At 37.5% G+C, this 12,426-nt stretch overlaps 1 protein-coding gene across 1 annotated transcript in view; it reads left to right on the top strand.

The window, feature by feature from the left end:
* Positions 1-12,426, top strand: part of TM9SF3 (transmembrane 9 superfamily member 3) — a 56,769-nt gene that overhangs the window by 32,278 nt on the left and 12,065 nt on the right. The window contains exons 6-9 of the mRNA XM_049790862.1: positions 2,689-2,820; positions 4,697-4,863; positions 9,038-9,132; positions 11,307-11,437. Coding sequence (XP_049646819.1) covers positions 2,689-2,820; positions 4,697-4,863; positions 9,038-9,132; positions 11,307-11,437 — 525 coding nt within the window. The remainder of the gene's footprint in view (positions 1-2,688; positions 2,821-4,696; positions 4,864-9,037; positions 9,133-11,306; positions 11,438-12,426) is intronic.

Genomic DNA, 12,426 nt, shown 5'->3' with positions numbered 1-12,426 from the left:
ATTCCTCACACCTGACTGATTTATCCCCTAACCCTATTAGTAGTGATCTTTGAATGCAGAGCTGAGTGTGGCCCTGAAATGGGGGAGGGAAAATGAGAGGGGGGGAGAGAGAGGAGAGGAGAGAAGGGAGGGTGGAGGGGGGTAAGGGAGAAAGAAAAGGAAGGAAGGGAAGGAGGGAGGAAGGAAGGAAGGAAAGAAGGAAGGGAGGGAGGGAGGAGGAGAGAGGGAAGGGAGGGAGGGAGGAAGAGGGAGGGAAGAAGGAATGAAGAAAGGAAGGAAGGGGAGGGAGGAAGGAAGGAAGGGGAGGGAGGGAGGGAGGGAGGAAGGAAGGAAGGAAGGAAGGAGGAAAGAAGGATCAGGTAGTCTTAAGTTTGAAATTCCAGAAAAATATTGAGGTAAAATTGATCATAGGTAACAAAAGTCTGAATGAGGAAGAGAGCTAGAGGTTTGGGGTGGAGAATGGGGTAAGGTTTTACTGTCATTATTGGAAAGAGTCACAACAGAGTACCCATTTTGTGCATTTAGAAAGGACCACAGTAGATGAGCAGAGCAGCTTGAGGAGAAACAGGACAGAAGACTCTGATGGTGCAGTGTTAGCAAAGGTTAGGGAAAGCAGGGAGAATGGGGCTTATCCCCATTAAATGCTTAAAGCCATTTAACAGTTTGTTACACGTCATTGGGGAGAAATTTTATTTATTTTTAAATAGAATTTTGGGCCAGACCTGGTAGTGCTCAGGGGTTACTCCTGATTGGACCATTTGCGGTATAAGGATAGACCCCAAGTAGAGTGTTTACAGTGCATGCAGACACCATTCCTGCTATACTATTGCTCTGGCCCCCTTATTGTATGTGTATGTGTATGTGTGTGTTTCCAGTTGGGGGGCCAGACCCAATGGTACTCGGGGTTTACTTCTAGCTCTCTGCTCAAGGATCATTCCTGGTAGGATCAGGGAATCATATTGGAAGCCCAGGATCCAACCTGGCTTAGCTGCACGCAAGACAAGTACCATACTCGCTATACTTTCTACAGATCCGAATCTTGTAGTACAAATAAGGCCATATGTTTTAGGAATAAATGAGGGCAGGCCATGTAATCTCATTTGAAAAGTACTGGCATTGAGAAAGGGCGGGGGAGACTTCATAATATGAGGGGAAAAAATTAAGCAAACAAATCCTTTAAAACATAGCAACAAGAGGCTGGAGTGATAGCACAGTGGTAGGGCTTTTGCCTTGCACACAGCCAACCCCAGACCCACTCAGGTTCGATTTCCGGCATCCCATATGTTCCCCCAAAACTGCCAGGAGCAACTTCTGAACACAGAACCCCTGGGCATTGCTGGGTGTGACCCAAAAACCAAAACAAAACAAAAACATAGCAGCAACAACTTAAAATTCTTTTAGTGTTTCATGATGTGCCAAACACTATTCTATATGCTTTATACTTACCTTGTTTAAATTGTAATAACCCTAGGGAATAGATTATAAGGACCTTTGCAGACTTAATGGTGAAGAAAGGTGAACATTTATGGGTACAAAATGAAATAGAGTGGAAGACAACTAGAACCTTGTAGAAAGATTGAGAGATAACTTGTAAGTTTGACAGGAGGAATGACATACAAAGAAGATAAATGCAGAAAATCACATGGAATTAGGCTTTGAAGAGAGAATGTTTTTGAAATTCTCTGGGAGGAACATTTAAGTATTAACTAGTTTTATCACTCGACACTGCTCAGAAATTTTTAGGCAGTACCTTCTGATATCAACTGGATTCTTGTCATAATTATGACAAATGTATGGATGAAACTAAAGTCGAGAACTTTGGCAATATGGAGAAACTTTGGGTACCTTAGTATTCTTTGTGCCAAGGATAGCTAATTTGGAGAGAAGTTAATAAAGGTGATGCCTGATTGGAGAAAACGACCTGAAAGCAATTTAAGTGAATTGTTGAGAAAGGAGGCTTAAGTCCATGGTACTTAACTATGATGTTTAATCTTGTCATTTTTTTTTTTGGGTCACACCCGGCAGTGCTCAGGGGTTACTTCTGGCTCCATGCTCAGACATTGCTCCTGGCAGGCACGGGGGACCATATGGGACGCCGGGATTCGAACCAATGACCTTCTGCATGAAAGGCAAACGCCTTACCTCCATGCTATCTCTCCGGCCCCTAATCTTGTCTTTTTAAGGTTTTAAGGTGGCTGCTCAGTTAGAGGGAGGGAGTTTATCTTTACTGAGTGAGTATGGTGCTATTCCAGACAGGGTGCCATGCATGCTTTTTATACAATTATTAAATCTTACAGCTTATAAGACAGAATTATTTACTTGATCTTTTTTATACAAGAAAGCAGTTAGAAATTAGTTAGAAATTGGCAGACCCTAACTAAATTCATATCTATTTGACTACAGTGCCCATGTTCTTTTGTTAGGCTTAACGACATATGCTGTGTGGCCAAATTATGCTTTGTACAATAAATTTTATTGTGAAAACTTGCATAAACCAGGCTGTTTTTAATGTATCTGAAGTTTATTGTAAAGCCAATACCTTTCATAATGAATTCTTAGCCCCAGCATGTCTTAAGTTTGTGTTTTGTATAAAAGGATTTTTTTCCTTTGTTAATGTCCCATTGTTATCATTCAACATATGCATTTTGTGATTTCATGTTGCTCACATTTTATCTCCTGTTATTTTAGATTCACTGGTTTTCAATTTTCAACTCCTTCATGATGGTGATTTTCTTGGTGGGCTTAGTTTCAATGATTTTAATGAGAACTTTAAGAAAAGATTATGCCCGATACAGTAAAGAAGAGGAAATGGATGATATGGTAAGCAATTACATGGTTTACACTATAGAAAACCATTTAATTAGAATATTGGGTTGTAGGTCCATAACTTTTTATATCTAACAATACTGAGGTTAGATGGATTTTAGAATTCAGTGTTTTTATTTTTATTTTTATAGTAGTGCTTAGGCTCTATTTCTTGTTTTTAATATTTTTTTTTATTTTATTATATTTATGTTGCCAGTGATATCTTACTTCTTACTAAACTAGTGTTAATAACAATAAAAAATCCAGTCTGGCTTTTTTCCCTCTTTTATAAAGTCTTTATTTAAGTACCATAATTACAAGGATCACTTCTAGGGACCGGAGAGACATCATGGATGAAGGGCATTGCCTTGCATGCAGAAGGTAGGGTGCTTGCTTGCCTTGTATGCGACCAACCTGGGTTTGTTCCCTGCCACTATATACTGTACAGTACCAAGCCCTTAAGAAGTGATCTTTGTTTTTGTTTTTGTATTATGAGTCACACTTGGCTGCACTCGGGTTACTCCTGGCTCTGCTCAGAAATTGCTCCTGGCAGGCATGGAGGACCATATGGGATGCCGGGATTTGAACCACTGTCATTCTGCATGCAAGGCAAATGCTCTTCATCCATGCTGTCTCTCCGGCCCCTAGAAGTGATCCTTGAACACAGTGCTAGGTGTAGCCTGAGCACTGCTGGGTATGGTCCCAAAACAAAACTAAACAAACATAAAAATGAACAGAATTGTAGCAGGGAAGGTATATCTGTATTAATTAGCATAGAAATACTATTTTATATGTTGCATGCTTATATTAAAGCTACATATTAATCAGCAGATGCTATTATATTACATTAATTAGTATAAAATACTCATTTTTATATATTGCATAATTTTTGGAGTGTATGTAAAGGATTTATATTTAGTTTAAAAATTAAGAAGGGAGGTTTGTTTTCTGTATAAAACAGTGTTACAAAGAGCAAAGACTGTTCTGTAGAATGATATGACTGTTCTACATAGATATGTTTTACAGTTAAATAAGTTTGGAAACAGGTAAACAAATTTTAATATGCTGATTTATATTGTGAAATATCACGGTAGACTACTTACCTGTGGGCTCTCCTCCCATAAGTTTAGATTATTTGAAATACTGATACTTCCTTAAAAATAAATTTAAGAGGCTGGAGCGATAGCGCAGCTGTACAGTGTTTGCATTGCATGCAGCTGATCCAGGACGGACGGACGGACCTCTGTTCAGTTCCCAGTGTCCCCAAGCCAGGATCGATTTCTGAGCACCGCGTAGCCTGGAGTAACCCCTGAGCATCTCTGGGTGTGACCCAAAAACCAAAAAAAATTTAAATTCTTGCTTACTCGAGTTGAAAAGGGAAGATTGAATTTTTTTAAATGCTGTATATAGTTTAGTGTTATTTTCTTCATGTTTTTATAGATTTCAGGGTATAATGGACATTTCTGCATTGTTAAGTGTATCTCGAGTACTGCTTATGATAGTCTGTCTTTTCTTGATCTCCATGTTGACCCTGATTACACATGAACCAAAGTCAGGATGTGAATATGAATGTCAAGAATACTACCTCGAGTATATCAGAATCTCAGTGTGCTTTTCTCCCAGTTTGACATTTCTTTTTGCTCCATTTTTATTTATGGTACTTTAATCACGTTCAGGATTCATCTTCCTGATCCTCAGTAAATTCTATCCTTCAATGTTATTTTATTAAAGCAATTCTATTTTTAAATGTATTTCCATAATATTTTGAGTCACTTAAAATAGCTAACAATTGCAGGGAAAGAATATATAACTGTTACTGTCATTTTCACCATTTTCTCTGTGTTCTTTCATTTTAAATGATTTCTTTTCTCTTACATGTGTATGTTTGTAGGATAGAGACCTAGGAGATGAGTATGGATGGAAGCAAGTGCATGGAGATGTGTTTAGACCATCAAGCCACCCACTGATATTTTCCTCTTTGATTGGTTCTGGTTGTCAGATATTTGCTGTGTCTCTTATTGTCATTATTGTTGCAATGATAGAAGATTTATATACAGAGTAAGTGCTTAAACTTTATTTTTGAATAATTTTAGCCATTAGAACCTTCTAAGTCAAACTTTAAAATTATCATAGAATTTAATGTATAAATATTATTGCAGTCAAATAAGGAACATCAATCTTTGCTATAATTACTTTTTTTTTTTTTTAGTTATAGAAATTGTGTCCCATTGGAGGTTAGAGCAGAGTTAAATTCAGTCCAGAAATCTTAACAAAGTGAATAGGTAAAAAAGCTGAGCACTCATTAAGATATTTACTAAGAAGTATAAGGATTCTACAGTTACTAAACTAATACTCATATTTACTTGTAAAATCTGGAAATTATAGGGGCCAGAAAAATAATTCTAGAGTAAGGCACCCGCTTTCTGTGCAGCCGGCCTTGATTCCATCCCCAGCACCACATGTAGTCCCCCCAGGCATTGCCAGCTGTGCCCCCTTAGCACAGTGCCAAGGACTAATCTCTGAGCTCTGCTGGGTCTAGCAAACATCCTCAGACAGAATGTCAAAAAATAAGAGTATGAGAAATAAAAAAGCATTCTTAATAATAGACAAAAAAGTTAGAAACATTTTGAATGACTTCTTAGCATATCTTTACTTGATTTCTAGTACAGTTTTTCTTTGTGGATAAAACCATTTGAAAGAAATCCTTTTTTAATAATGTCTTCGACACAAAACATTAACATGCCATACCGGCCACTAGAGTGCCAACATCTCCCACTACTGCCCCAAGGTTTTTTTCAACCATTACTCCCCTGTTTGGTAGACTCAATTCTGTAGGCAGAATATCAAGATTAGTTTTCATTGACATTGGTCTACTTCACTTCCTTTATTTCTTTATACTCCACATATGAGTGAGACCATCTTGTGTTTGTCCTTCTTCAGATTCACTTTGCTTAATATGATACCCTTCATTTATACTGAAGAAATTCTTGATTTGAGATCTTTGAATCATAAAAAAATCTTTCAATTCACAACCATGTCATTACTGAATGGTCCTATATAACCTTTTGCACCAAGAGCCCCAGTCTTAGGAAGCAAACATAGTGAGTCTGAGTAGCACACCTTATCATTCAAGCATGGCAGATGAAACCCTATAAAACGCTCAGTGAGAATGACACTCCAGCTACATTTTAACCTCAGTTCATAATGCATTCTTTCTTGTGTTGATATTTGGAGACTAAGCAGTAAATCGTTGAAAGAGTAATTCTTCAGTTATAAAGCATTCTTAACTAATTTGCTATTTTGTCCACTAGAAAATTTCTTGAGCTTAAGTATAAGGATTGGGTCTTAATTTACCTTTGGAACAGCCAATTCTTTGAATTTATTCAAATATTTTTGAACCAAAGTGAATGTGTTTAAGCCAAGAAAAGCTATTTTGCTGTTATTTTTTAAAAATGTAACCATTGTAATTTATTTACCACATACACTTTAAAATTGTTCAACTTAAACTTCAAGATTCTGATAAGTTCTGGTAGATATTTCAAATTATAGATACAGTATGTTTAGATAACTAGATAAGAAAATATCTAGATATCTAGACAAGAAAAGCAATTTAACCAAAAGAAAAGCATTAACATTATATAACAAAGTCATGCTTTATATATATATCTATATATATCTATATATATATCTATATATATATATATATCCTGAATCATCTTACTGAATCCACTACTGATTGTAGACTGTAGTCTTAATGAGTAGTGGGTTATGTTCCTAGAATTCAAATTTTGCTTTATTCCTTGTCAAATGTTATTTTTTTAGCTTTTTTTTGTTTTTGTTTTTGGGCCACACCCGGCGGTGCTCAGGGGTTACTCCTGGCTATCTGCTCAGAAATAGCTCCTGGCAGGCACGGGGAACCATATGGGACACCGGGATTCGAACTAACCACCTTTGGTCCAGGATTGGCTGCTTGCAAGGCAAATGCCGCTGTGCTATCTCTCCGGGCCCATTATTTTAGCTTTAAACGTTCTTTTTTTGTTGTTTTGGTTTGACTTGGACTACACCAGCAGTTATCAGGCTTACTCCTGGTGGATTGTGGGATCTTATTTCTGGGATGTCAGGAGTTGAATGAGTACCCTGCCCAATTCACTATTGTTCCAGCCCATCAGTTAATTTTTTTTAAAGTAGAAGCTCTTCAGCTTAAAGAAATAAGAAAACAGAAATAAGAAACTTCTTCTGATAGTATCAGATTTATTTATTTTGGTTTTTGGGTCACCCCAGCAGTGCTCAGGTTACTCCTTGCTCTGTGCTCAGAAATCAGTCCTGGCAGACTCGAGGGATGTTGGGGATTAAACCTGGGTCGGCTGTGTGTAAGGCAAACACCATTCCCACTGTGCTTTTGATTTGGCCTAGACATTATTATTTTAGCTTGTCATTGTGAGTTATTGTACTTATATGAATTGAACATAATTATATATAAGTATACTGAAACAGTGAATATTATGGTTGAGGTTATGTATTAGGTACTTAGTGTACATCAGGTCCTTTCATTCATACATTAACCACGTAGAGGGATTATTATTCTCTCCATTCTGTGAATGAGAAAAATAAAGCTCAGAAAGATTTAGTAATTTGACTTGAGATCACAAAGTTGTCAGTAAAGTGATGTTAGTAAGCTGGTTAAGAGTCTAAGCACTCTTGCTTCGTCACTCTGAGTTTAAAATATATGGAATTAAAAGCAAAGTAACAAGATGGCATGAAAATGAGAAAAGGAATACAAAGTTGTGGGAAAACTTTTTAAATAGATATAGGATTGACTGTAGGATAAAGAGCAGATAATATAATGCAAAAATTGACTTTGTCTTGGTAATAAGCATAATAGTCAGAGGAAGAGAAATTATTTATGGGGCCAAAGAGATAGAATAGTGCATTAGATGCTTGCTTTACATAGAGCTCTCTTAGCACCCTCAGAAGTGATCCCTGAGCACAGAGCCAGGACGAAGCAGTAAATATTGCCAGTTTGGGCTCTAAAAGATGTTACTTAGGTAGAATCAGCAACCATATGGATGCCCACTGTGTGGTGCTACTGTGGAGAAGGCAGTTTGAGAAGGACTAAGGAAGTCAGGTAAAAATTTGACTGTTGGTCTGAAATTTGCAGTGTAGAGTTAAGGTGTCAAGTAGCTCCTTGGATGTTCATTCTGTCTGGGACAGAGAGAGGAACAAGGAGAGTGCTTACTTTCCTGCCTTAGAGGGAAATACCTTTGGAATATCTGAATCAAAAGGTGGAAGTTGGAGGTATTCTAAACTTCAAAACTACTTGATTCTCTCATCCATCCCTCTGGTGGTTTCTGTGGACTGCAGGATTAAATTTCCTCTAGTCTTTGGTACTCTCAACTCACAAGAACAGCCTTGGAGCCCTCTCTACTGATATGAAGAACTTCTGACTGGTGTTAGGCTGTTTCTGAGTAAAGTGTTGACAGCGTTAGATCTAGCATTTTATATCTCTCTCTCTCATGTATTATACATATATACATATATGTATATACACATATAAACACACATATGTATGTAAATGTAACAGCATGAATTGAATTTAATGACTTGTGATTCTAGGGCACATAACTCGCTAGTGACTCCTAAGGTTCTTGGAAAAAGAAATTTGGTTTTCAAATATAGGATTAATAGCAATAATAAGATTTTACTAATTTAACTTTATTTCTAATGGGCAAAATCTTAAGCAGTCTTTAAAAAGACTGTCATTTTCATAGAATGTGATTGATTCACAGGGTTGTCAAAAGTTTTAGGGTCAACTCCTAATGTTTTTGCCTAAAAATGTGGATATTTGTTTAGAATATAGTATCAGGAACTCTGAAAGTTTTTGAAAGAGTAGACATTGTATCACTTGTGTGATTTGGGGCAGGGGCAGAGGCTGGAGGACACACCCAGCAATACTAAAGAGCTACTCAGGGCTTAGTGCTAAGGAGTTCCTCTCAGTGGTACTCCGGAGACAATTCAGTGCCAGGGATCAGGGATCAAGCCTGGCTCTTTTGCTTTTGAAGCATGTGCTCAACTCCCACACTGGCTCCAAGTGCAGTTTTTATTAGAAATCGATTCATTAGCTAAATTGTGGAAGTCTTACAGTCGAGGATGTGCTATTTTTGTTTCTGTAAGGCTGTTTTGGCAATTTCTTTCAATTGTTGGTTAAATTTTATCGTCTGTTTTGCCCGTTTAGGAGAGGGTCGATGCTTAGTACAGCCATATTTGTCTATGCTGCTACATCTCCAGTGAATGGCTATTTTGGAGGAAGTCTATATGCCAGACAAGGAGGTAACTTACAAGCCATCACTTTTTACTTTTAATAATTATGCTACTATTTTACTGTGTAAAGTATTTTGAATTTAAAATAAGCATATGTGACCACTTATACTTTCTCACTTACTTTATTTTACATAATCCTAAGTAAATCGATTTTATGTTCTAATATGCTTTTATGGAATTACGAAATTTTAATTTGTTTTCACTGTGAAGTTAACCCTGATGAATATATAGTAGTGTATTCTAAGTTATTAACGGTATAATTTTTTTTTTTTTTTTTTGGTTTTTCGGGTCACACCCATGCTCAGGGGTTACTCCTGGCTAAGTGCTCAGAAATTGCCCCTGGCTTGGAGAGACCATATGGGACACTGGAGGATCGAACCGTGGTCCCAATCTTTCCTTGGCTAGCTCTTACAAGGCACACACCTTACCTCTAGCGCCACCTCGCCAGCCCCATTGGTATAAATTTTTTAATTTTGTTGTTGTTGTTGTTTTTTGAGTCATACCTGGCGGCGCTCGGGTTATTCCTGGCTCTATACTCAGAAATCGTTCCTGGCAGGCTTGGGGGACCATATGGGATGCCAGGATTCAAACTACCGTCCTGCGTGCAAGGCAAATGCCCCTACCTCCATGCTATCTCTCTGGTCCCTGAATTTTTTTTAATTTAAAGACCATACTTGGCAGTCTTCTGGGACTACTCTCTGCTCAGTGCTTGGGAATTGGTCCTGGTGGTACTCAGACCATGAAGTGCCCCAAATTGAACTTGGGCCTCCTGTATGCAAAGCATGCATTAAGCCTTTTGAGCTCTCTCTCTCTTCCCTATTCATGTTATTTTATTTATCTTAACTATCCTCATAGACCAAGTTCCTGGTGGATTTCATAAAGTGAACAGTGGAAGGAAAATACAGGAAGGAAGGATATTTGTTTTGGTTGACTTGTAAATGTTAATCAGATGTTAAAGTACACTGCACAGAGATTTCTTTTTTTTTTTTTTTTTTTTGGTTTTTGGGCCACACCAGTTTGACAAGCTCAGGGGTTACTCCTGGCTAAGTGCTCAGAAAACGCTCCTGGCTTGGGGGGACCATATGGGACGCCGGGGGATTGAACCGCGGTTTGTCCTACGCTAGTGCTTGCAAGGTAGACCCCTTAACCTCTAGCGCCACCTTCCCGGCCCTGCACAGAGATTTCTATTATTCTGTGTCATAATCTCTTGCTAAGAGTTTTTTGTCTTAACTAACCCCTTGCTTTTTACTTTTATGCTAGAAATGGCTGAGGGTACATCTAAGAGATAAGAATACTGTTTTTAGATTTTTTTTTTTTATGATGGGCACAGACCTTGTAAGTTCCTTTCCTTTGCTTTCCCTATAATTCTCTGAAATAAGTAAGTGCTAAAAGTAGTGGATTTACATATATTAGCTAATGAAGCAATGGTTGAAATGCCTTAAAACTTTATTCCAAGGGATATTTCTTTCCTAATGTGATTTTTTAAAAAAATTTTTTAATGATTTTTGAGTCACACCCGGCAGTGCTCAGGGGTTACTCCTGGCTCTATTCTCAGAAATCGCTCCTGGCAGGCTTGGGGGACCATATGGGATGCCGGGATTTGAACCACCGTTCTTCTGCATCTAAGACAAATGCCTTATCACTGTGCTATCTCTCCGGCCACCAAAATTTAATTCTTCTAATCTGAGAAAGGGCTAAGGAACCTGGGCTTTGTCCTTCACCAGTGACTTTATGAGCATCTCCAGAAAGTTCCAGAACTCTAAAGTAGTAGTTTGAGGACTACTAGGGCAATGAATGGGTAATCTAAAAAAGTTACATGATTTACCAACTTATCAGCAGTTTATTGAATTCAAATAAAAAACAGCATTTCAATATAGTTAATGTTTTTCCAATATACCCACATCAAAGTCTGTATCTTTTTTTAGATATAGTTGAGTAGCTGAATTGATCTTTACTAGCTTATTTAACTTCTACTTTTTGGCAGTACTAGAGATTGATTGAACCAGGTCTCATGTGCAAGGCATCTGCTTTGCCCATGAGCCACAACCTTGGCTTAATATTATTTTGAAGCAGTTACTAGAATTTGAATTATTATATTATAATTTTAAATAATTTGGTATTAAATAGTTATGTCAACATTAATATGTGTCTTTTTAATTTTCCTGTTTTTCTTTCTCATTCAGGAAGGAGATGGATAAAACAGATGTTTATCGGGGCATTTCTTATCCCAGCTATGGTGTGTGGCACTGCGTTCTTCATCAATTTTATAGCCATTTATTACCATGCTTCTAGAGCCATTCCTTTTGGTACTATGGTAAGATGCTTGATTTCTCTTGGGTTATATTTTGGTCTTTTGGATCATAGTCAGAAATGTTCAAGGACTACTTTGTCTTCAGTGCTTAGGGTTGCACCTGACAGTTCTTGGAAGACTGTTCTGTGTTGGACATCAAACCTGAGCTTCTTTTCTACAACAGAGCCATTTGTGCTATGTCTCCAGTACCATCTCATTCTTTTAAATAGAAAATTTACACGTATTTTAATATGAGACCTGCTTTCTCTCCAGAATGCCCCTTACTAAAATTTTTGATAATCTTGAAAAGTTAGCTAAGAAAAAAATTTTATTAACCTTCAAATAATTTTTATTACATTTAAACCTTATATTATTTTTTTTGTTGTTTTTTGTTTTTGTTTTTGGGTCACACCTGGCAGTGCTCAGGGGTTACTCCTGGCTCTATGCTCAGAAATTGCCCCTGGCAGGCACAGGGGACCATATGTGATGCTGGGATTTGAACCACCGTCCTTCTGCATGAAAGGCAAATGCCTTACCTCCATGCTATCTCTCCAGCCTCTAAACCTTAGATTTAAAATAACGTTTTCTTTGATTTTTGTGGGCCAAATGAAGTGAAAGATTGACTATATGCACCTTATAGGAAAAAAAAAGTACATTATCTTTGAGTAAAGTTTGGAGAAGCTGGTATATATATTCTTCTTTAATAGAAGAATAATGACATTAAGAAACATGGTATTTCATGGTGATTGTAGTAGTAGAAGTAAGGCTTATAATATTACTTTTAGAACTTTTAGCATATATTAACATTATTACTATATCAATAATTATTGATATAGATAGCAGTTTGTTGCTTCTGTTTTTGTTTTTGGGCCACACTTGGTGGTATTCAGGTCTTATTCCTGGCTCTGTGCTCAGGGATCACTCCTGGCTGGCTAGTGAATCATATGGGGTGTCAGGGATTGAATTCAAATCAACTGTATGCAAGGCAAGCACCTTACACTTATCTCACCTGC

This window comes from Suncus etruscus, chromosome 17 (genome assembly GCF_024139225.1).
Source record: "Suncus etruscus isolate mSunEtr1 chromosome 17, mSunEtr1.pri.cur, whole genome shotgun sequence".
NCBI classification, from domain to species: Eukaryota; Metazoa; Chordata; class Mammalia; order Eulipotyphla; family Soricidae; genus Suncus; species Suncus etruscus.
This window is presented reverse-complemented; position numbering and strand designations above follow the sequence as displayed.